Source organism: Octodon degus, unplaced genomic scaffold (assembly GCF_000260255.1).
Source record: "Octodon degus isolate 3935 unplaced genomic scaffold, OctDeg1.0 scaffold00064, whole genome shotgun sequence".
NCBI lineage: Eukaryota > Metazoa > Chordata > Mammalia > Rodentia > Octodontidae > Octodon > Octodon degus.
In genome coordinates this window covers 8,058,576-8,083,444 of record NW_004524640.1, presented here as the reverse complement: position 1 = coordinate 8,083,444, position 24,869 = coordinate 8,058,576, and the positions used below count along the sequence as shown (strand labels likewise).

Below are 24,869 nucleotides of genomic sequence, written 5' to 3'. Positions count from 1 at the left end.
TAAGAAATCATGGCCTCAGCTTAGGATGGCCACCCACAGGGTTAGATGAGAAAGAGTGCAGAGGGCATCAACACACTGAAGACTGAAGGTTTCATTTCAAGTTCTGGAATTTCCTGCAGTGTCCTCTCCAAGTCCATATGGGGACACCAAGGGGCCTGCAGCAGAAGACCGGACAGTCTATACTGAAAAGCTGAAAAGTTTAGGATGGAAGGCTGAAGAATCCACAGCGGAAGCTGAACAATCTGCACTGGAAGCCAGGAGATGACGTCCAGGCTGAGACGAAGACCGGAGCTCATCTGAAGAATAGAAGCTAGTCTGTCCTTCCTCCTTTGCCCTGTACAACATCCAGGTGATGAGCTGCCCTAGGATGGGTCTTCTGAGAGTCACTGAGCTGATTAGGTAAGCATCTAAATGTCTCAGCTTGACACCATCAGTCAACCATTACACCTCTGGGAACTGTAAGTTAATAAACAATTAACTTATTATTAATAATTAATATTAATTAATATTAATATTAACTAATTAATATTAATAATAAAACTGTTTAGTATTAATAAACAATTAATTAAAGCAAACAAGCTATCTCCATCCTGAGATAAACATCCCGTCTGGTTAAAGTTATCTATTAGTCATTAGGAAACTTTGTGTAACATGTTACTAACTTTGCAAAAATATAAATGAGATACTGTTTTGTTGTGAATATATATTGTATATATATGTATGTCTATTTGATATTTAGGATAGATATACAGTTACTTTCTCTTAGTTCATTGAGAAAAAAGTTTGTACTAATATTGTTTAGACAAGATATGATGTCTACATCTTGTCCTCTGAATAACTACTATGAAGACTACAATATGCAATGTATTAATCATTGTGACTGTCCTACTAACCTATTTTGGAATTGTTTTATTGCTATTTTATATTTTTCTCATTAAAATGAACTAAAAAATACAGAAAGTAAAATAAAACAATAGTGTAGGATTGGAAGGAACCACACTAATTATTTTTGCTTATAGAGAAGGGACTGGGCAAAAAAATAAAGTTACCTGTAAGTTTAAAAAATAAATAAATAAATAAACAAGGTAATTTTGGCCCTAAAGATTGAGAATATCATAGCCTAAGGCAGTATGAAGCTGTTGAAATCAACCTTTAAACACACTTCTAAGGCAATTATGAAAAGAGCAAAATAGTTCACGCGGCCAATTGAATCGTCTTCTTGGGGCTAGGCGAGTGAAACCTCGTGCAAGACTCAGTGCACCTGCAAAAGGTGCAAGTCAGAATAGGGTGAAGCACCGCGGTAGGAGGCTCGGGAGCTGGAAAGTGACTTGGAGCACCTCAACCAGACCTATGACCTTCTGAACTCAGTCTCAGTCCATCACTGCCTTTCCACAGCAGCACTGAAGTCAGGGTGATAGGGCACAACAGACGCCATCTTCCTTTTAAGTCCATTTAAGAGAGTCCCTTAAGTTCACTTAAACTGTGGATAAACTCACTCCATCACCTCTGTCTATGTAGCTAGCCATAAACTCACTTAGAGAAACCCAGGTTATAAAATAGGAACAAATAGTTAGAACAACTTGGGGAAGAGGGTACACATGAAACCAAAAAATGTCCCATGACATAGAGACGGTCAACAATGTCTGGGAAATGTAAACTCTGCAACAGTTGTGCGACATTTTTGTGAAATTCCTGAAAATGAGATAATGTGGTCACTATGGAAACCTGAAAAGTGTATAACCTGTAGGAAAAGTCCAAAGAGGACTGACATTTTGGGAGCCCTGACCCAAAGTCAGGGCATCGGTCAGTTGTGAGTTTGTAATGAAAGCTTTCTTGCTCCTTTGTACTTGATCTCTTTTGTGGTAGCTTATTTTAACTTACTGTCATCTACAAGAGTAACTGGGCTGGACAAAGATAGGGATGAAAGGAAGCATTTATTTATTTGTTTATTTATTCATACAGGTATGTTTGTAGTACATGATATTTATATTCTTGTGGGGAATGGGTACATATATGCAATACATTTTAATTTTTTCTCCTATTTTTCCTCCCACTCTCCCCTTTGTTCATCTATTGATCTCTGTCCTTTTATATTCCTATTTATGCTACATATTCGCAGCACAAAATGGTCACCTCCCTTGTGTGGAGCTCACATACATGTTACACATGTATGTAACACATCCTAATTCCTTTCCCCATCCCTTTCCCTTCTCTCCCTTCCCCCTCCCTCCACCTCTTCATCAGCTTTCCCTTTGAGAAAGCGCTATCTCCTCAGTTCCTATTATCCATCTTTTACTTTGCTCTTTGTTTATACTTTTGGTTTCTCATATAAGAGCTTGTATGTCTGATTTATTTCACTTAACATTGTGGTCTCAAGGTGCATCCATCCATTTTCTTACAAATGACTCAAGTTTATATTTTTATGACAGAATAACACTGAATTGTGAGTATACCATATTTGCTCTATTCATTTACCTACCGATAGACAAAAGGGAATCTTCCAAGATTTAGTTATTATGAATTATGCTGCTACAAACATGAGTATGCATGGAGCACTATAATGTCATGTGTTCAACTCTTCCAGGAAAATAACTACAGGGGAAATCAGTGGGTCAGAAGCAGGGACAAAAACTGACATGATCATATCAATGGATACAGAATAAGCCTTTGATAAAATACAACATCTTTTCATGATAAAAATATGGAAGAAAATAGATATAGAACAATCTTACCTCAATCTAATAAAAGACATCTATGACAAACCTACTATAACCTCATATTAAATGGGGAAAATTTGAAGGATTTCTCTCTAAAATCAGGAACAAGACAACAGTATCTGTTATCACCACTTCTGTTCAACATAGTACTCGAAACTTTAATAAGAACAAGGCAAGAAAAAGGCTATGTATGTGAAAGGAAGAAGTTACGTTGTCATTACTTGCAGATGACATATAAGACCTGAAACTTCAACCAAATACTCTTAGAAATAGTAACCAAATTCTCTAAGGGAGCATTTTGTTAAAGTGAAAAGGGTGAGGGCAAGTCCTGAGCATTTTGGCATTTTTATGGCTGAACACAGGAAAGGGGTGGTGAAGGCAGATAGCAAGGGTTCAAAGGAAAGGCAGGAAACAGAGCCTGAAATAGTGGACACCCACCTGCACTCCCAGGGATATGCACCTGCTCATGACTTGTGACTGATACAGGCAGAGACTGACCCCAAATATCTCAAGGAAAAGAAAAGTCTGAATTGCATCCTAAAAGGAAACGGTCCTTCATTCAGCGTGTGTTAGTTTTCTGTAAGGCTTGCTTTCTCCCTTCATTCAGGTGTCTAAGACTAAGTCCATTCCTCAACTCTTCACCAGCCCTGGGGAGCAAGCTGTGCTCCCAGAAGTCATGGTGAAGAACAAAAGGGTAGTGAGTGGGGTTCCAGCAGCCCTGGGATCTTTGAGGCTCCAGCTGGTGCATTTCTGGGGTTAAATTTACTGTTGCTTCAAAACAGCAGTGGCCTGAGGTTAGAGGTGTCACTGGGCGCCATGTCACCTGTGGTGTGGAGAGGCCACAGGGAGGAGAGCCGAGGGCTCGCCCGAGCCATCAGCAGCAGGATAAAGAATTCCCTGTGCTGTCATACAGCCCCCAACATCAGCTGGAAAAGTGTTGTTCACAACATAGGTCTATTCCATAGTGTATGGTTGCAAAGAAAATTTTAAGACTCACATGTACATTTTTTTTTTAAGGAAGGTGTTGTAGCTCAAAAATCAGATGACAACGAGGCAAGTCCAAAAGTTAAAAGAAGCGTTTTATTTTAGCTGGTACCCAGCGGCGATCTCTATGCAAGGTGCAAAGAGGCATGCCAGGCATTGACAAGGGGTCAGTATTTAAGCTTGAAAACCGCAAAAACAGGGAAGGGGTGGAGAGGAAGAAGTGGCAGGGTCATTAGTTCATTAGGTGGTCTTATTGAGTGGGGTGCTTGAATCAGCAATCATGGGGTACAGTGAGTCATTAGTTTATGGGGTGGTCCTGTTGGGTGGGGGTGCTGAGGTCATGAGTTCACTGAGTTGGGGGGGCTGAAATCACACAGAGTTCTGCAGGACAAGATAAGGTTTGGGGCACAGATGTCATAAGACTTGGGTCACAAGGGTGAGGAGTTGGGTGGGGTAGGCGCATACAGAACAGGAACTCGGCGAGGTTAGAAGGGCAACAAAATGGAGTCAATTTGACAGGGTATAACAGAAGGAAAGGTTTATTTAGCTCACAGTCAGTGGAGGTTTCAGTCCATACTCAGCTGGCTCTAAGGCGGAGCGGCACATGGCAGAGAACAATCATTCATGGTAAAGGCAAAGAGCAAAAGGAGTGGCAGCAGCTCAGGCAGCTAGCTAGCCTCTCTCTCCCACTTATATTGTATTGCAGAGTATCTGTCCCAGCATTGGATCAACAATCATTCACAACTCCAAGATGTCCCATGACTGCACACATGTACATTATATAAAAGAATTTTTTATATTTTTTAGAAGAATTTTTTAAATTGCTCATGTTTTATTGCATTTTACTTTATTTTAATTTGTTTCATATGAGCTGTGTGTGTTGTTGTTGCTATTTTTGTCTTTTGTTTTGTTATCAAGTCAGGGTCTTGCTATTTTGCCTGGGTCTTGTCTAAAATGCCTGGGTTCAAATGATCCTTCTACTTGCAGGGACTACGGGCATAGGTAGTTACACTCCCTAGGTATTTCAAAGATATGTATCTTCAAGGTGAGGTCAAAAAAGTTTTGCCAGTTAACCCTGAATCCAATTCTGAAGCTTTCTGCTTGCTGCCATCAATCAGTCACTGGTCCTGTCTGAGTCTCAATGACTTAGGTGAAATAATATGGTCTCTCTCTATGCGTACACTTGGAAACCTACTTCATATCACATTCCAGTGAAATATACATAAATATACACTACTTCAATTTACCTGCTCTGAACAGGCTGGCTTGGGGTTTGCCTGACACTGATTGTTCCAGGTCATGGAATCAGGTGTTTCCGGGGAAAGGAACAGGACAGGCAAACACCCAGCTGCAACAGGAGACACACAGTATTCACTGCCAGCAATCAGCTCAATTGCATCTCACCAGACACCACCTCCCTGTGTAGGAATCTCTCGCCTCACCAAAGGCATGGGCCATCACCAAGACAACTTGAGAGAAAGCAGGTGGAAAATCTACTCAAGTTGTGTGAAGCTTCCTAAAGAGAGTGCTCAACAAAGCCATAATCAAAATAAAAATTCCCAGGGAAGTCACTGGCATTTGTAGATCCAATGTCACCAGCAATCTACATTTGCCATCCCCAACCGCAAGACCTGATGCTTCTCTTAAGATGTAAGAATGCATTATTTGCATCTTCTCTTAAGATGCAGGGGGGTAAGCTGTCCTTAGTTCAGTTGTTTAAGCGCCTGCTCATGCAAAGGCCGTCAGGAGCCGGATTCCGCAGTTCGAGCCCCAGCTCCACCTGCCTTACCAGAACTGCCCTTCAGGCAGCCTGAGTCACCAAAAAAAAAAAATCCTTGGGGCTGGGGAGATAGCTCAGTAGAATAAGTACTTGCCTAGTAAGCACAAAGACCTGAGTTCAATCCCCAGTTCAAAAAAAAAGATGCAAAGAATTCAGAGGCTTATTTTTCAATAATAAGGGTAAAAATAAACAGGTAATGAATTAAGGAAAATAATGAGGAATATGCAGAAGCAATTCAGCAAATAAAGATTCTAAAGAAGAAACAAACAAAATTGTGCAAACGAAAAGCGCAATAGGACAAATAAAAATTTTGTGCAATGGAACAAAGACACACAAAATCAAACATAAGACGGAGTTTTAGTCTTGGGAGAGAAGATGAATGAATTATCACACTTAAGTGCTTGTAAAGCAAAAAAGAAACAGTAAACTGAAAAAGAAAAGGTGTCCATCATGTGTGGCACACATAGGGCAACTTGTTCAGTCTGCACATGGAATTGATATCAAGAGATTTCAGAAGCATAATTTTTTGGTACTTGGGAAGCTAGTGGTCATTGATCCTGACACCTTTAAGGAAGAGAGAGAGAGAGAGAGAGAGAGAGAGAGAGAGAGAGAGAGAGAGAGAGAAGAGGAGAGAGGAGACGGGAGAGGGGTGAGGGGAGAGGGATGAGGGGTGAGGGGAGAGAAGAAGAGAGAAGAGAGAAGAGGACAGAGAGAGAGAAACACAGAGAGACAGAGAGAAAACTGAACTACCAAGAATTCTGAGACATAGTTAAAAGCACAAACCTACAAATTCTTGGCATGTAGGAGGGCCCAAACATTCAGACTAAAGGCATTGTAGATCTGTTCAGTGAAAAAAAATCTCAGAAAACTTGCCAAATCTGGGAAGGTTTTGGACATGTAGGAGTAGGAGGCATTTTGCGTACACTTGGAAACCTACTTCATATCACATTCCAGTGAAATATACATAAATATACACTACTTCAATTTACCTGCTCTGAACAGGCTGGCTTGGGACCAGAAAAGAACATACCCCCCTCATGTCACATTGCAGTTAAAATGTCAAGAATACAGAAGAGAGAGATGCAGTGTTGCAAGAGAGAAGCCCCAAGACAGTTCCAGAGGAAACCCATCAGCATGACGGCACACTTATCTGTAGAAATCCTAAAGCATACTTATCTGTAGAAATCCTAAAGCTCAGGATGGCATGGACAACGTATTTCAAAAAGATATATGTGCATCCTTGTTTACAGAAGCACAATTTATGATAGCCAAATCTTGGAAACAAGCAAAACTCCTAACACCTGAGGAATGGATGAAAAAGATGTATGTTTATGCAATGGAGTATTACTCAGCTATAAAGAACAACAAACTCTAAGCCTTTGTAGCTAAGTGGATGCAACTTGCGACTACTCTCATAAGTGAAATAAACCAGATTCACATGGGTAAATATCATATTGTCTCCCTAGTGTGAGAACTCAAAAGAAAAAAAAAACTGAAAGGTAGAATAGACACAGTTAAATGGAAAGTAACAGAACTTAAAGATTAAACAATGAAGAGAGAGAAAGGAAAGAAGATGGGAAGTAAGGGAGGGGCAAAACCATACATGTGCATATACAAGATGGCTAAGGCAATTGTCCTAAGAATTTCCATCAGTTTTTTTTTTAAAATAGAAGTTAATTGGTAGAATTCTCACCTTGACTAACTCTATGCTGATATCTGTGAACTAAGCAACTACATTGAGAATAGCAATGTGTAATACTAAAACCATGTTTATATACCTGTCATCTTGATCTTCTTAAATGTGCACCATTTCTAATGTCATATTAATTATAACTATACTATCTTTAAAGTAATTTTTAAAAAAGAAATAATTTACAATAAATAATAAAAGAAAATGAGAGACAAGAACAAAAATTTAAGTTTTCTTGACAGCATGTGGCAAAATTGGATCATATGTCCCATCCTGCCTAACTATTATCTGTTAATCTGAGCAACAGATTTAACGATAAAAATAGATAATATATCAATCATTGTTTATCAGCTATTCTTGTTTTGAAAATCTGGATTGTGTGTATTGTTATATGTTACCCTGTTTCTGTCTTTGTTTTTGTTTTTTTTATTCTTGTTTTTACTCTTCAAAATAACAGAAAAATCAAAAGGATTTAACTGAAAGTATGTAACTGCCTACCTAGATTACAATAGCTGATACAGTTATCCTTTAAAACTGGAAATGTCAAGACTTTCTAAGTAAATATTTTTAAATTGTCTGACACATAAACCAGCCCTCAGAAAATACTTAAATGAAAAAAAAAAAAATGCTCACATGAATCCTACTATCTGAAGAGGAAAAATTTGATCAGTTCTAGTCAAGAAAAGGAGCACTGGACAACCAGCCAATTGACAAGAATCAGTATGTATCTTTCCATAAACACTTTGATTGTAAATGGTCTTCAATTTGCAGGAAAAAAATGGATGACATTTGAGACCACAATCTTAAGTGGAATAAGCTAAACATAGAAAGTTAAATATCACATGGTTTCTTTTATATGTGAAAACTAAAATACAAATAAATGAAAGTTAAATAAGAGAGAAATGTAGGAAACAAGTTTGGCTTTTTGGAAATGGAGGAAGGGATCAGGGAAAAGACAGGGAGGGGAAGGAAAAGGATCAGAAATGGACAAGATATGTGACAGTCATGTGCATGTACCCGTTCTCCAACATGAGAGAACTATTATCTATTGCAAGCAGACACTGGGAACAAATTATAAACACAAAAAATGCAAATTGTCAATAAAGAATTGTGATAAGAGTGTGAGGCTATGTATATGACAATTAGTTTGATTGTAGTAATCATTTTGCAGTCTGTGTACATCTCAAAATGTGTTGCTGTACTTTTAAAAAAATAAACAAATAAAATAAATTGCTCCTAGCCCACCTCCAACACACAAGCAAACTGTACCCAGAACCTTCCGTGCACTGGAGAAAATCCTCATGAGAAGATGAACAAATCTGGATCCAAGTGACCAACGGGGACCTCAGGGTTCCTACAATGTGGCTACAGCAGCCGTGTCGGGAGCCAGGCAGAGGTCTAATGCAGGTGAAAAGAGGCTGCTCTGTTCTGTCCATTGCCATTGAAGTGCCACTCCAAACAGTTCTAGTGCTAGTACAGGCTTCTTCATTGAGGGTAGTGGGACCTGACAACCTGACAGCCTGGACTCTTGCTTTTCCTCCACCACCCTCTCTCCATTACATCACAGCCTCAAACTGTGAGCTGCACAACACCAGATGTGTCAAGCACAGCGAGCGTCACAGGCAGGGCCTCGATCGGTGCAGCTGAGGATTGCTGATCCCGGCCTGAAGTGCACCATCCTCCCCAGTCCTCCTGGCTTCTTTGGATGGCATCTTCCCTCAAAAGAAGAAGCCTGCTGAGATTGACTTCTCAGAAATATGGCCCTACCAGCCTGCAGGTGCCCTGGCCCTGGCACACGTGGCAACAGGAATCTGGGTAGTTCATTGTGCCAGCCCCATCCTTGGAACTGTAGCTTCAGTGAAGAGCCAGGAGGAGCCTGTCCTGTCTTGACAACTGTGCTGAGCCTATCTTCCTTGAGTGAGTCAAAACAAAAGTTTTCCTACCTTATGCAGAGGAGATGCCTATACCAAACACATCTTACTCCCTTTTTTGTCCACTTTCCCTCCCTTCTCACTACTCCTTTCCTCCCTTGAGCCCCTTTAATTTGAGAAAGATCTAGCTCCTACTTCCTATTACCTAGCCTTTATTTTGATCTTTATTTCTAACTTCAGATTCTCAAAAAAATGTGATATATAAATCTGTAAATCTTATTTATTTTACTTAAACTTATAGTCTCAAAGAACAACCATTTTCCCAAGGAAGACTCAAATCTCCTCTTCATTATAGCAGAGTAATGCACTATTGTGTGTAAATACTTCATTTTCATGATCCACTCATTGGTTCATGGACGTATAGGCTGTCCAAGGTCTAGCTAGTAAGCATTATTCACCTGTAAGCATGAGTATGCACATACTACTGTACTATGGCGATATTAACTCTTTCAGGATGATACCTAGAAGGGCAATAGCTGGATCAAATGGAATTCCTAGTTTTAAACTTTTGAGACATCTTCCTATTGATTTCTGCAGTGGTCACACCGGCTCACATTTCCGCCAGCAATATAAAAGTGTTCCCTTTCCTCCGAGGCCTCAGGAGAAATGATGTCCTAACACTTACATTTTTGCCCAAGGTGGGAGCCCTGCAGAGGCTGGGAGCGAGAACCCGTGCTCAGCATCTCCAGTCTGCTGCTGGTAGATACAGCTCAGACCTCAGCTGATAGGGAAGGGAAGGTTCCTTATCTGCTCATGCAGTGGCATGGAGCAGGTCTGGGAAGGTGCCATCTACGCTTCCTCCCAGCACCTCCCTTTCCTCCCACCCACAGCCTTTCTAGGGCTGGAACAGAGTAAGGTTCAGCCACACTGACTTTGCTGGGGCGATGCCTGAGCGACCTCAGGGGAAGACATACATGACAGCTCCAAGCAGGGAATCAGCTACTCCAGAAAGAAGAAGCCAATACCTAGAAGCTGTGTGCACACGACATCCCATAAGAGCGGCACAACAGAAAAGCACATGCTGATGCTGCAGGTGGACATGGGTGAGGCAGCTGCGCTTGGCGTGTGGAGGGAGGGCATTCCGTTCCGGGCCTAGCGATGCTCAGTGTAGTGTGTGGAGGGCACCACACTGCATCTGCCGCAGGTCTTGCCTTTCTCTGTTATCCCACAGATAATAGCCAGCAGAGGTGGGCTGGGCCTGGAAGGACCTGGAATGCGGGGCCTGAGCTGGCTCCTCTTGCTGAGTAAACAATCAGGGCGGGGCGAGCGTGGTGCCCAGCTGAACGGCTCACAAGCGGTGAGTTTCAGTGTCCCTATCAGGAGCCTGGCTCTACTGGCCCACGGGACGCCTCGTTCAGTATTTAGTCCACAGCTGGAACCTGGACCCACACAGCTCAGGAGAGCTGGATTGCGTTCAAACACAGCCAGAGGAAGCATCGTTGGTAAGTTGGGGCCTCTCCCATCTCCTCTTTGGCTGCAGCCTCTATCTTTAGGAGTCCAACAGTCTTTTATTGCAAAGTGCTTCTCTCTCCTTCCTGTTCTTTTCCCTTCTGTTAATAGACTCTGCTGTCTACTCTCTATGTTCAGACAGTTATTTCTCTCCTTTTCGAATTAAGAACAAAGCCACTCTGTACACAATCCTCGCCCATTGCACACTTGTGCTCTGCTGCTGCCCCATGGCCTGGGCTGAGTTGCTGGGCCACACTTAGAACTCATTTCAGTTACGCAGAAATTGTGGATCATCCTGAAATCTCTAGAACCTTCTGTAAGCCCATCAACCATGAAGGGATGGTGGGCCTGCAGCGGGCCGGCAAAGAGTGCTGCTTGTCACTGTGTAGTTATTCAGACTGCTAGATCTAAACTGTATCTCTTTGTATTGACTTACCTTTCTGATCATATTCCTGCAGAGGAGCAGATATAGATAGATAGATAGATAGATAGATAGATAGATAGATAGATAGATAGATAGACAGACAGACAGACAGACAGACAGACAGACAGACAGACAGACAAAGTTTCTGTGCCCAGAACTGGCCCTTCTCCCTGCTCCAGCTGCTCCTGACTCACCTCTTCCTTCACCCCATGCATCTTGATTCCAGGCACCTTCTATGAAGGTGAATATATAATATAATATATATAGTATATATTGTATTATGATACAATGATAAATATATTAAGGCATTAGGAAAGGCCTAATCCCTTCCCCCCTGATGTCACTGGCCCCATTGAGAGATAAAGGTGGAGGGTCATGTGGGAGCTGAGCCTGACTTCTTGCTGTGGGGGTCACCTGGAGAGGGGGCTTTAGAAGCTCAAGCTCCTCTTCAGATTGTAGCTGGGTTCCCTACTTTTCACTTGTGCTTTATGCTTTGTCCTTGTATAAATATATTAAAACTTCAGGAAACAGCTATAAGTCAATAAATAAAAGCTCTCAAATATTATGGAACTGTCAAAATTACTTAAAAATAATCAGATAATTTGTATATAATTGGATATATATACATATATATATATATATATATATATATTATTAGCAATTCTCTGTTGAAGAGAATTGACCATGAAGGCAGAAAAGCAAAGCTGATAGATTTATGCAGCTGCTAGGGAAGGTGAACTGGAGCAACGTTCTCAGGGGTTGGAGGAGGCTGTGTGCAGAGAATGCCTCTCACACCCTAAGTTTGGGTCACTCGGGGGTCTTCAGTCAGAGGCTATGCACACTGGTTCTATGTGACTTGCAGGGGTTGATGCAGATGACAACAGGGCCCCTCTGGGCTGGGTTGCAGTCTCCAGAAAAGATGACACAGATACGGGTACCAAGGAGTGCTTCACATTCCAAGGAAGCCAGGGAGAGCTTAGGGCAGCCTGTAGGGAAGAAGTGACCTGTGAACTTGGCTTAAAACAGAGGACAGGGTAGGGGAGATATTCCAGGTGAGGCCAGAGCCCCAGGAAACCCTGGAACCTGGGAGTGGAGATCCTGGTCATGGAAGATGCCTGGAATGAAGGTGCATGGAGGGAAGGAAGAGGTGAGTCAGGAGGAGCTGGAGCAGTCAGCTGGCTCTGGACCCAGAAACCTGAACATTACCGTGGTAGGCCACAGAAAGTTCTCCAGGAGAGGCCTGCTGTCTTATGTCTCTGGCCAAGAAGGTTGTGCTGCAGCCACTGACCAGGAGAATCTGTGTTCAGCATCTTTTCTCTGCTCCCTGGAGAGAGCACAGGCCACAGGTGCTAGGCAAAGAGGAATCCTTAAGTGCTCTCTGCAGGTGTCCAGAGGAAGGGCTGGGCTGGGTTTCCTGCAGTATCTCCCTTCTCTGCCCACAGATCACCTTTCTAGGAATTCAGCTGCAGGCAGGCTCATTATATAAAGACTACCTGTGTACCAAGCAGGTATTAGGTTTTTTGGAATAGCAGAGAGGCAGAAGAGAAGAGGCCTTTATTGAGGACAGGAAGATGGCAGAGATCTTCTGACCTGAAACAATGGGGAGCTGGGGTGATAAGGACTTTTTCTAGAGGTGGAGTGTGGGGGAGGGCTCAGTGGTGCATGAAGAAGCTGATTGAGGCTTCCTTTGGGCACATGGGCGAGGTGAAAGGGAGTTGTATTGGGGAGATGAAGGAGGAGGTAGTCACTGAGAAGATAAGCTGCGGTGGGTTTGTTTGTTTGCTTGCTTGTTTGCTTGTTTGTTTTTGGATTCAGCCATGTTGAATCAGAGCCATAATGATTTAGCAGTTTGTACTCAGGCTGGCACCTCTTAGGCAGCAGGAGCAAGCACTTCCTGTGTAAGCAAATAACTGAGGCTCAGACGAGGGTCAGAGCCAGGCCCAAAGTTACAGGTTTTACTTGCTTCTTTTGGCCACTTTTCCATGCTGATGTCTTCCTCGTTCATCTGACCCAACCTACCCACCCATTCATTTGCAGGAGGGAGATTGAAGAGTGACTCCCTGGATGTCCTACATTTCCCTGCAGAGGGACTGGAGAGTGACGCCCTAAATGTCTGACTCCAAGATGTGTTTCTCTGGAGAGCTTTCAGTTCAGTCATGCACTCTGACCCTTTGTCCTCCTGGTGGGGACTGGAGGTCTCCATGAATACTGTGCAACAAGGGCCTGAGGGCTTCTCCCCAGCTTCCTCCTCATCTCTCCCTCTCTCAGGCTTTGTCCCCAAGACCGTTCTTCTGGGCCGTGGGTCTCCTCTGCGCTTCTCTACTCTGCAGCTCACTGCACTCTGCTTTACTCAATCGTCATTGTTCCATCCACTTCTGCCTCCCAAACCTTCACTGGAGTCTTGGGTCTCCTGTTGAGCCCATCCCAACTTCACTGATAGCAGAATGAGGAGAAGTGCTGGGGGGTTCCGGAGTGAGAGCCAGTCTTCCTCACTGTGAGATTTCTGATCTGGTACCAGTCACTTAACATCTGTCTGTCTTTCCATTTACTCATCTGTATGGAAGGAATAGTACACACTTGAAAGTTCATTGGAAGAGTACTGCATGATCATTTCTAATGACTCAGAACAACTGCTGGTATGGCATGAAACCCACCAGTGTTGGTCATTATTATCATTAGCTATTGCCACTTGTGTAAGGATCTTAGGTAATAACTTTTGAGTGGTAGCAGGTAATGGATAAGCGCCTTTATGTCTTCCTAAAATATGACCCCAAACAATCCACATTAGTTTCCCTACCTCATCTTCAAAAAGAAGATGAGCACAAGAAATTAAAGAAATTCCCTTTAAGCACAGATGTGTTTTAAAACAAAAAAGACTTCTGATAGCTAGTAAGATTGAAACTGTCACATATGGCCCAGGTTTAAGTTAAATTAAATAAAATCATGCTATTTCTACAAATATCTTAAGGAAATAATCTCAAGTGCAGTCAAGGTTTTATGCAAAGAGAATATTTGTGCACTATTATTTACATAAATGAATAGAAATAGCCTTAGGTACAACAGTTGGGGGAGACAGGAGAGTGAGCCAGGTTCTGGCAAGACTCCAGGCCCTAATAGAATGAAAAAAGCAGACCTGCAGAAAGAGAATGCTGCAGACTTTGGTATTCATGGGAGAGGATACATGGAAACTCACCCATACACACAGGGTTCCAGGCATGGATTTGGCTTCAGATGGTCACTGACAATAAAGATATATGTGAGTAAGGATTTTTGTGCATTTAAAGAAGTAGATAGTATAGTCATCAAAAACATGGGCTTTGGGTTAGAAAGATTTGTGAGTGGGAGCCACAAAGATTCTGGACCCAACCCGTGTGTATTCATGGAATGAATCATACAAGGAGCCTGCATATCACAGACCCGCAGTAAGAGCAAATGCTCCCAGCCCCAGGTACTTGCCAGAACATTCCTTCCCACCTATTCCTCTGTGTATGAATTCTATTGTTTCTATATGGCTGTGTCTTCATCTCCAAACCTCCCTGTACCTCACAGGACTCAGGGGCTCTGCCTTGGTAGACTGAAGGGCAGAGGGATCCAGGTGATGGCTTTCCTCTAAATAACGACCACGGGGCCCAGTGGACAGACAACTTGCTCAGTGAGGTACACTCAGTCAGTCCACACCCCAGACAGATATACAGCAGACGTCGCCCCTGGCTGCTGATCGCTGTTGGCCCAGCGGTCCCTACTGTGCTCTCTGATTTCTTTCCTTCTCTCCTCCAGCCTGGACCCCCTGGTGAGTGCTCAGGAAAACCCGAGACAACACTGCCATCGCCATGGCCTGGGCACCTTTCACAGGTATCCGCTCTTCTTCTTCGGCTGGTTCCTGCTCGTGAGCTAGCGCTGAGGTGGCTCCTCTGAAGCCAAGGTAGCTTGTAAAGGCAACGGGGATAGAGAGGGGAGACCAAAGAGAAATGCATGGATCTCCATTCCTGAGGTTTGTGAGCCCTCCCTCTCCTCAGGGGCGAAGTCAGCCCTCAGAGAGGAGGGCAGGAGGGGAAGGAAGAGAGGGGCCTTGGGACCAAGTCCACTCCAGCCTTGGAGAGCAAACTGTGCCGTCAGTCATCAGGGTGAAGAATAAGGGAGCCAGGAAGACTGGACGTCAAGAGCTTCCAGCAGGCCTGGGAGCTGGAAACAGGGCTGGGGTTGTTATAGCTGAACTTTCTTCTGTTTAGAAAATGGGCCAACCTGGGGCTGGGGGTGTCATTAGGAACCCAAGCTGGTGAGACTCGCAGAGATCAGTAAGAGCAGTGCGGGGGTCCAGTCCCCCATCACCACCCGGCTGGAGGACCCTTTCCGTCCACAGCCTTGGAGCCTCTGGGATTATCAGGCCGTGTCCTCTTCCATGATAGTTTTTCTCATAATACAGAGTTTAAACTTTTGGTTTTAAACTTAAAAAAAAAATACTTCAGGTATATTATAGTATTATAGCCTAGCATACGGAAATCACTTTTAGTTTGGAGTTTTATAGGAAAGTTGTTGAGTTGGAGTCAAGCTAGTGATCCGAACGCTAGTCTCAAACTCCTAGGCTCAAGGTATTCTCTTGCCCTGTTGCCCTAGTGCTGCGACTACGGGCAGTTGGCATCACGTTGCCTGAGGGACTTTAAAACATGAGGATTAATTGTGATGTCCAAAAACTGTTGGCAAGATAGCCTTGGATTCAAATCTTGGGCTCTCTGCTTGCTGGCTTTGAGCAGTTGTTTTTCCTCTAGGAGTGTCTCTCTTCTTTGAAAAGAACATGCTGGCTGCTTGCTTTTACATGACAGGAAATATATTGTGTATCATGTTCTGACAGATACATACACTTATGCGGGTGCCCAGTCCCTTATCTGCAATTTCGCAGACTCCAGACCTCTGCAAACTTCATATTTTCTTGGTACTTAATAGGGCAGTAACCCTCCCCCTCTCTACTGGCCCGAGACTATTTACATCCTTCATTCTATTTGTCCAATTTAACACTAATGCCTATTTATTTCACTGTTAGCTCAGTAATTGATTTGACTACTAACATTGGCTAATAATACTCCATATTTTTCCATATTCCATCTATGGAAGACTAAAAATTATATTATAATTGTATATTCTTAAATAACAATTAGAGAGGATTTTAAGTTGTCTCAACCCAGAGAAAATAAATACTGCTAACAGTGGTAAGGTGCCAGTTTCCTTGAGGTACCACACTGTACCCTATGAATATGTGAAATTATTTATTTGTCTATAATTAATGAAGCTATGTGTGGGTGCTTGCCCTGTACTGTGTCCATTAAAAAATAAATTGAAAAATATTTTTAATATCTTAAAATATTATATTTCTGGATTCCTAGGGAATATATATATATATATATATATATGAAATATAGAAGGTATGAGTAAAAATACAGTGAATTAAAAAATTTCCAAAAAATTTATTATAGAAAAAAAGGGGGGATGGAAAAAAAAGAAATTTATTATAGTAAAAAAAAACACATTGCAATTAATCCTCTTCCAAATACTCTACCTCGCTGCAAACAATACTTATGCCCTCACCCACCGTGTCCGCTCTCTGAAGCAGCTCTGGAAGTTCTCCTCTACAACCGACTTCAACTGTGCTGATGTCCTAAATGGATTGACACCATTTACTTTTCACAGTCATTTTGACTTTGCAGAAGAAGCAGGAACAGCATGGCCCCAGATCTGGTGAGCAGGGTAAATGGAGACCCATGGGGGCCGGCGAGATAGCTCAGCAGACTAAAGCACCTGTAGGCAAGCTTAGGAAACCGCAGGGACGCTGGTTCAATCAACATGCCATGCCAACCTTGCCCCCAGGGTATGCTGAGCTGGCCACAAAAAAAAAAAAAAAAAAGAAGACCCACGGTGGTGACTTTACAAGCCCGCCTTTCCCTTGGGTGGCACCAGCAGCAGCATTTGCATTTTATTTATTTTTTTTTCATAATTTTATTGATAAACAAATAGCAATGAGACAGTTTCAAATCAAATCGCTAGGACAGTTTCAATAACTAACACACTGCATACATTCTTCTTAGTGGTTAATTGCTGTACAAGATGCGGACTTGAGATCCTATTTACAAACACCACTAGAACAAATCATTCTATTCATTAAGAGAATGTAACTATATATCTATCCTAAACCACTTTGAATACACAGATACAAAAAGCATTCGCATTTTAATCACACTCCCATGAAGACACCAACAGAAGAGGACTTCTAGCCATGCTTCAGAAAGCGGCAGGGACAACGGGAGGTTTGAAGTGAGAGAGTGTTCTGAGAGGGGTGGATGGCAATGTGTCTTCTATTATAATAATTTTTAAAAATTTAAAAATTCACTGGCATATATCACCCTGGGTATGTGTTTAAAATAATTCACAAAACAATGTATCACTATTCTATGCTAAATACACACTCATTCTGTCAGTTGTGATTCCTTTTTAAAGCACTGCTCGTGACCTAAACTAAATTCCAAACCCACAGATGAGTTGAAAGTCACGTTTAGAAGATGCTGGAATACAGTTTTTGACTCACACTCAGCTGTAGGGAAATGGAAGCCATGGCTGGCACTTTCCCTCTCGGAAAGCACTGTGCAGTTAAAAAGAAACTGATTTCAAACAAGAAGACACCACTGCACTGCCAGCCACAGTGACGCGCACCTGTCATCTCAGCTTCTCTGTAGGCTGAGAGAAGAGAAGCCCAGATACAAAGCCGATCTAGGCAAGGCAGCAACACCCTATCTCAAAATAAAATAAAAAGGGCTGAGAATATGGCTTGGGTAGAGCACTTACTGTAGTATGTAGAGTGTAGAATACCCCAGTATGCCCACTAGCACAAAAATAAAAGTAAAAAATGTCCCCCGCAATTCTTTTTTTTTTATTTTCATAATTTTTAAATTTAATTTAATTTTTTAATTTTTATTTATTTTATTTTTATTTTTTATTTCATTTTTTAATTTTTTAATTTTCTTTTATTTATTTTTTATTTTTTATTTATTTATTTTTTTATCCCCCACAATTCTTGGTGAATTTTTTCTTTTTCTTTTTTTTTTTTTTTTCGGAACCGGGGATTGAACTCAGACCCTTGCGCTTGCCAGGGAAGCGCTTATTCCACTGAGCCATCTCCCCGGTCCCTCTTGGTGAATTATTTACCTGGAACTGCCACAGAACATCACAGATTGGTGGCTTGAACAAAAGACCTCATAGAGCTTTATGTCTCGGCCCTACTTCCATGCATGGGGAATGGAGTTAGGGCTTTAGCATGTGATTGCGAAGGACACAATTCAGTGCATAACACTGAAGATTCTGTCAAAAGTTTCCGTGTGGCAGCTGCTCAGGAAGGGAAGCGTGAAGCACAGCGTGCATCAGCCATTATCACTGTATTCTAACTTTTTCCTTTTCCCCATCAACTAGAGAGCAGCAGCTTCATTGAGGATGTCATCGAGTGTCTCCAGGACATAGTGAGCAGGGAGGATCTGCAGCTGCTGGTAACGGAAGACGAAGCCTGGGAGACCGTCTTGGCAGAGGCAGAATTGACCAGGTTACCCCCCAGGACACCCCAACAATGCCACCCAAGCCCCTGCTGGGCTGCCTTTCTCAGTGTAGACAGTCTTCGTCCAGGCAATTTTCTGTGGTTGAGGTTGAGGATTTTTTCCCCAACAATCCCTGTAGGATATTTTATCCACATCATCCCTGGGCACTGAATGGTCTTGGGTCAAAGGGACATGATGACCACAGAGGCAGGATAGCTTCTACTATCTGCTAGTTATGTGACCTTTGCAAGTAACTTCACCACTTTATGTTTTAGTTTCTTCATCCAGTTTGACTGTGAGAAAAATAAGCTAATGTACATAAAATGCACAGCACACAGATGTCACACAGTAGGTACTCAGAGGAAACTGATTTTTAAAAGATTAGGTGGTAAGAGAACAGGGCCAAAGGTCTCCTCCCTGGAGAAGAGAGCCAGGAGGGCTTGCTTTGGAACAAGTCAGAAAAATCTAGACATGATCAGCTTGTGTTCTAAGGATTCTTCCTTGGGCTGTTTTTCTCCCTATCTGAGAAATTGCACAAGCACAGCAGGATCTTTCTGTGGCCCAGGAGGTAGAGAGACCAGAGTGAGGTCACACAGAGCTGGGTGAGACACTGGCTGTGCCTGAGCTCTAGGGCCCCAGGCTTGTGCCTTGGTGACTCAAATGAGAACAAGAAGGTTGGGGCCATAAGGCCCAGAATAAGGCAAAGGAAAGGCTACAGGTACAAAACAAAGGAAGGCCATGGACCCAGAAGAGGACATGTCGGTGAGAGGGAACATTTCCTCCTTCTTTGTGTCACCAACCCCCAAACGTCACTGAGAGCTGTGGTTGGTTACTTGGTCCATACCCTACTGGGGTCTGCACAGTTCTTAGCAGCCCTGGGGGGCCCTCCTTAACATAGAGTAGCCGGTGACCAATAGGTGGGCAGAGTACCTTAGTGACAGTTTCCAAAGTCGGAACAGTAAGCTGTCTATTTTGTATAATTTGGGAGAGTCTGAGGACATCCAAAAGTCCTCCCACCCCTAAAGAAGAAATTATGTTCAGCCATGCCTTATTTAAATTAAGGTCTTTCCATGTTTAACAATTATGATAGATGGGTCTCAGTGTCCCATGAGTCTTTGCACATGGCCTTGGATGCTTGAGTGAAACTGTCTCCAACTTAGAGGTCTTATACACTACTGACATATGAGGGTAGGGCCCTGAAGTTTGGGGTGTCAGGTGCTAGGTCAGGAGGTGACAAGGTAAAGGAGTCAGGGTAGAACCAGGTCTAACAGCCAGGTCTCCTGCTTCCTAGCAATGAGGGCAGCACTGACAGTCCACCTGGAAGGGCAAAGAGCATTAGGCCTTGGGAGACAGTAGACAACAACTTTCTAGCTTCTCTCTGGCTCTGAGGATTTATTATTTGCATTCTGAGTGCCAAGTGTCAGATAAAGAAAAGACCAAGATGCAGCCCAAAGACTATCCTTTGGTTTTTAACCACCAGCACTACTGGAGGTCAAACCTGGGGCTTTTGCACTGAGCTCCATGCCAGCCTTCTTTATGTTTTATTTTGAGGCAGGTTCTCACTGAGTTCTCAGGCTGAACTTGAACTTGTTTTTGTGATTCTCCTTCCTCAGCCTCATAGAGTGCTAGGATCACATGTATGCACCCCAACACCCACCTCTACCTTTACTTTGGACACTAATTGCAAGCCCCAGGATTTCCCAAAACCAAATCCATGTTTCCTAATTTATTAAGAGGATTCCAAAGATGCTTAGTAGAGTTGTGGTTTATTATGGGGGAAAAAACACAACTTCAAATCAGCCAAAGGAAGAGTGGCATACGATTGAGTTTAGAAGGATTGCAAGGAAAAAGCACCCATCCCGCTCAGAACACAGTGCATTGCATTGGTTATGTGTGCCAGTTCACCCCAGGAATTGCCAAGCAAGGGTCTCACCCTGTGAAAGATTCCTTATGCCAAGACAAGTCACAGCAGCAAGGAAGACTTCATTCAGGACTGTTGTAGTGGAGAGAGGGACAAAGGACAAATAAGGGCAGAAGAGAGCACACTATTAAAAGGAACATCAGGACTTGAGGAATTTGTCCTGGTGACTTAATGGGACTGGTCCTGAAGAAGATCAGGGGCAAATATATTAGAGGTCCTAACGGACATCTGGTGAGATATCAGAGTGATGGATTTTCCCTGTCGTGACCAGTAGAATTCTTGCTGCTCCTCAGCAATGCAGGGCCAGGAGATGCAAGATAGACCTAGAAGGCCAAGGCCCAGCTGAGAAAGCATTCAGGGCGCCTCCACTGCATTGTGGTCAGGGAAGGAGTTATTTTTCAACTCAAGCCTCAATACCTGGGGGCTTCTTGGGGACTGCACCACATTCTGCCTTCACAGCTGACCAGGAGTGTCTCTTTCACACCCAAAGTCAGTGCCTTCACTGCCCCATTAACCTGGAGGTGAGAAATGATCCCCAAGTCCCACCACACATCTCCTTGTTAATATTGAGCATCCTTTGTGGACATACTTGGGACTGCCAACCTTTTGAGTTGTGAATTTTTTTTTCTGATTTTCAGATAGTAGTAGATGTATGATATAATATCAAGGGAATGTCACCCAAGTTCAAAGAGTAAATGCATGTACATTTCTTTATGCCTTTTACACATTCTGAGAAGGTAGCATTCTACAAGATTTTTAACATGCCCTGTTTTTCACTGTGACCTAGCTCACGAGGTCAGGTGTGGAACTTCCTGCTTGTGACATCTTATTAAAAACCAGAGGGTTTAATTTGGATATGGTTCAGATTTAGAATTTTGGGATTACAGGATGCTGAACTGAACTTGTATGGTATTGTAGCCAAAGTGCCCAAGCAAACAATGACATCCCTAGAAGAGAGGACTTTTCAGATCAAATCCTAGTAACAGAGAAATTCTCCATAGCTGAGGGCAGACAGAACATACTTTGGTAAGATGAATTCCTCCCTGTGCATTAATATGCTTTCACTTTGTGTTTCCCTGGTCTTGCTTCTCTTTTTCACCTATAGAACACCCACTCTGCAAATACTGTGGCAGCCACGGCATGGATCTGAGTGAGGAGGCATCTTTTCCAAATGCCTTCCACTGAAGGGCATCTTCTGATGGCTTTTCCCCATTTCCCCCTTGTGGAATAAGATCACAGAGCATTTAAAATGTCCAAAACACATTCACCATTGAAGGAAAAATTCCGTACACCTGTACAATTCTTTTCCATTGCATTTGCAAAGTTAAAAGTTCTGTGATTGGACACACACACAACCTTAGGACCCATCTTACAGATAAAGGAAATACCTTCCATAATCCTTTGAATTTCACTGTTACAGAGATGAGGCTGATGTGCTACGTGAAGCTCTAAAAGGCCTAATTGATGATGTGGCCAACACAGACCAAGAGAGGCAGGAAGAAGGCCAACGGGCTAGAGAGACATTCTTGACCTTGTTTCCTCAGCTGAAAATGGAACTCATGAAGGACATAAGAAGGCTCCATGCCCTTGCAGGCCAGGCTAACAAGGTACACTTGAACTACATTCTCACTAAGGTGCTGGGCATCCCCAATGCCACTGCCTCTAACATCTTGACCCTCCTTGACCTGGTTTTGGCATCCTCCACAACCAGGAGCCAGCCAGCACCCTCAGAACCAGCTGACAAACAAAGAGCCAGAAGCAGTGTAACTGAATTGCCTTCTATCCCAGTGGCTCATTCAAGCACATTACCAGATCAAGACGAAGCCAGAGACTTGATGTCAGCCATTGTAGATAAGCTGACAAGGTTTACAGAGTCAGTGGGTCGCTTCCCACCCAAAGGTTTTTCCTCAACTGAAAATTGGAACCACTTCCTGAAAGGTATTGGAAAGAACATCAGTGCTATCAAGCTGGCCAGCAATAACCTTGAGTTACTAAACAAGGTCAAAGTGGCCATTAAGATGGAGAATATCATGGTCCAAGATGGTGCAGAGGTGGTGCAGTCAACCTTTGGACACACTGCGATGGCAATAAGCAGAGATACCAAGATATTTTGTACAGCCACCGGAGCTGTCTTCTTGGGGTTAGATTTATACAACCTTGTGCAGAACTCTGCACACTTGCAGGAGGAGGAGAAGTCAGTGCTGGGTAACGCACTACGAGAGCAGGCTCAAGAGCTGGAGAGCATATTGGAGCACCTCAGCCAGGCCTATGAGCACTTGAAGCCAGATTCAGATGAGTGACGCCCTCTTCACACAGCATGCAGTTCAGGGAAGATGTGCTACACAAAGACATAGACAGATGGAGGCAATGTTTTAGAGTGCCAGAGGGTGAGGTCAAGCACGCGAACCTGTGTGAAGGAGTGCAGCTTTTTTGTGACTGAACACAGCCAAAGAGGGATGAAAGCAGAAAGCGAGCAGGTCAGAAAGAAGGCAGGAGCCAGAGTCTGAAACAACTGATGGGAGAGGACTGGTGAGTGGAGGGGATGGGAGGAAATAGTTTAGTTTGGATTAAAGAATACACGGGGAGTTACCCAGAGGCAGTACAGGGGGTATGATCAGAAGTACAGGAGAGGGAAAGAGGGTGATGCCACCATCTTGAAATGCCACCATCATGCTTCCCCTAGACTCCGGGAAGAGCACCTGTGTCACACAGGCCTTAACCTATCTCTGCCCATTTTCCACACTGGACCAGATGGCCCATTATGAACACAGGGTTGTTGATGCCCCTGCTGCCAATTCCATGGCAAACCTTGAAGAAATTCTTCCCATAAACAGACCAATTTTTTTTTAAAGCAAAGCAGATTACAAATGTCTGGAAAGGCTGACAGAATGAACACCAGCATATGAACCCACATTTACACATTAATAGTTTCTGGCCCAGTCATCCAATCTCTACAAATGGAAAATAATCTCAAATACAGGCAAAGTTTCATACCCCAGGAAAATGTTCATTGCGCTACTACTTACATGAAGAATTTGGAGAAAACCTAAGTTCCAACAGTTGGGGTGGACAGCAGAGGGGACTTGGCAGCCCATGGCAAACCCACGCACAGTGCCAGGTGGGACTCCAGGCCTTCATGACATGATCTTGCAGAAGCAAGCAGGAACAGGAAGGCTTTGGAAACAATAGAGGAAAGGAGCTTCAATAAATTTACTAAGACAGAAACTTAGGCAAGGTGTACAATACATAGGGTGTGGAACAAAAGGAGTCATTAACAAAAAACATGCATACATGAGTAAATATCTTTGTGCTTTTAAGAAAGCAGAGCACGGTCATCAGAAACATGGGATTTGGATAGAAGGACTTGGGGTGAAGTCTTGATATCAACACCTCTGGGAAAACTTAGGGACATTACCTGAGGTGGGGAGATTCACGGTCCTCACCTCATGGAGTGTGTGATCATGAAATGGGAGTACATGGAAGATGCCTGCCAACCCTGACCCTCAATAAATAAATGCCATTATCATTAATGAACACAGTTGTTCCCAAGCCCAGGTAACCTGCAGAGCATTCCTTGCCATCTGTCCTGTGTGTGGCTTCTATTGTTTGTGCATGGTTGTGTCCTCGTCCTATTGTCCTCTCCCTGCACCCTCTCAGGACACAAAGCCTCCGTCCTGGCTGTGTTGAGGGCAGAGGGAGCTGCAGCCGCGCTACTGCCTTTCTTTAAGCAGCATCTGCAGATATCAGGGGACAAAGAACACAGGGAACGAAGCCCGTCTGGACCGTGGCTGCCCCCTGGTGGGAACGCAGCGCTACTGCCTTTCTTTAAGCAGCATGTGCAGATATCAGGGGACAAAGAACACAGGGAGTGAAGCCCGTCTGGACCGTGGCTGCCCCCTGGCGGGAACCACGAGAGACCTGACTGCTGGCTGTTGTTGCTCACAGTTGCCCTGGATCACTCCCATCCCACCCCACACTTGTTTCCCCCTCCCCTCCAGCCCGTATGGCACAGGAATTGTAAGGAGACCTGCCTGAGATACTGCCATCAGAGCCACAGCCCACGAGCCCTCCCCAGTCCTTCCACTTCCTCTTCTCTAGCTGGGTCCTGCTTGGGCTGAGATCTGAGAGGTACTGCTCAAGCACCAAGAAGTTGTGGGCAGACAAGGACAAGCAGAGTCTGCCAACCTGGCCTTTCTCCTTATGGACGTGGTCCCCGCCCTCCTCCTCTCCCCTCTTCCTTTCTGCACCAGCTTCTGCCCAGGTCTTCAGATGAGAATGGGACAGATTCCAAGAAGTGGAAGGCAGCTGGGGAAAGACACAGAGGAAGGCAGAAAGGGACAGGAGATGAAATGTCAGGGATTTGAGATGACAGTGACATAGAGGATCATCTAGCCTGTCACCT

At 43.6% G+C, this 24,869-nt stretch overlaps 1 protein-coding gene and 1 non-coding gene across 2 annotated transcripts; both read left to right on the top strand.

Moving 5' to 3' along the window:
• Positions 1-5,915: 5,915 nt before the first annotated feature.
• On the top strand, positions 5,916-6,049 carry LOC111817626. Its single transcript, XR_002821776.1, has one exon. It is a non-coding gene; the product is annotated as a U11 spliceosomal RNA (small nuclear RNA).
• A 4,371-nt stretch (positions 6,050-10,420) lies between these two features.
• Positions 10,421-23,957, top strand: LOC101583274 (apolipoprotein L2-like). Its single transcript, XM_023718942.1, has 4 exons — positions 10,421-10,544; positions 14,753-14,827; positions 18,428-18,554; positions 21,888-23,957. Exons 2-4 carry the CDS (start codon positions 14,806-14,808, stop codon positions 22,765-22,767), a joined length of 1,029 nt encoding a protein of 342 aa, XP_023574710.1. The 5' UTR covers positions 10,421-10,544; positions 14,753-14,805; the 3' UTR covers positions 22,768-23,957.
• Positions 23,958-24,869: the final 912 nt, after the last annotated feature.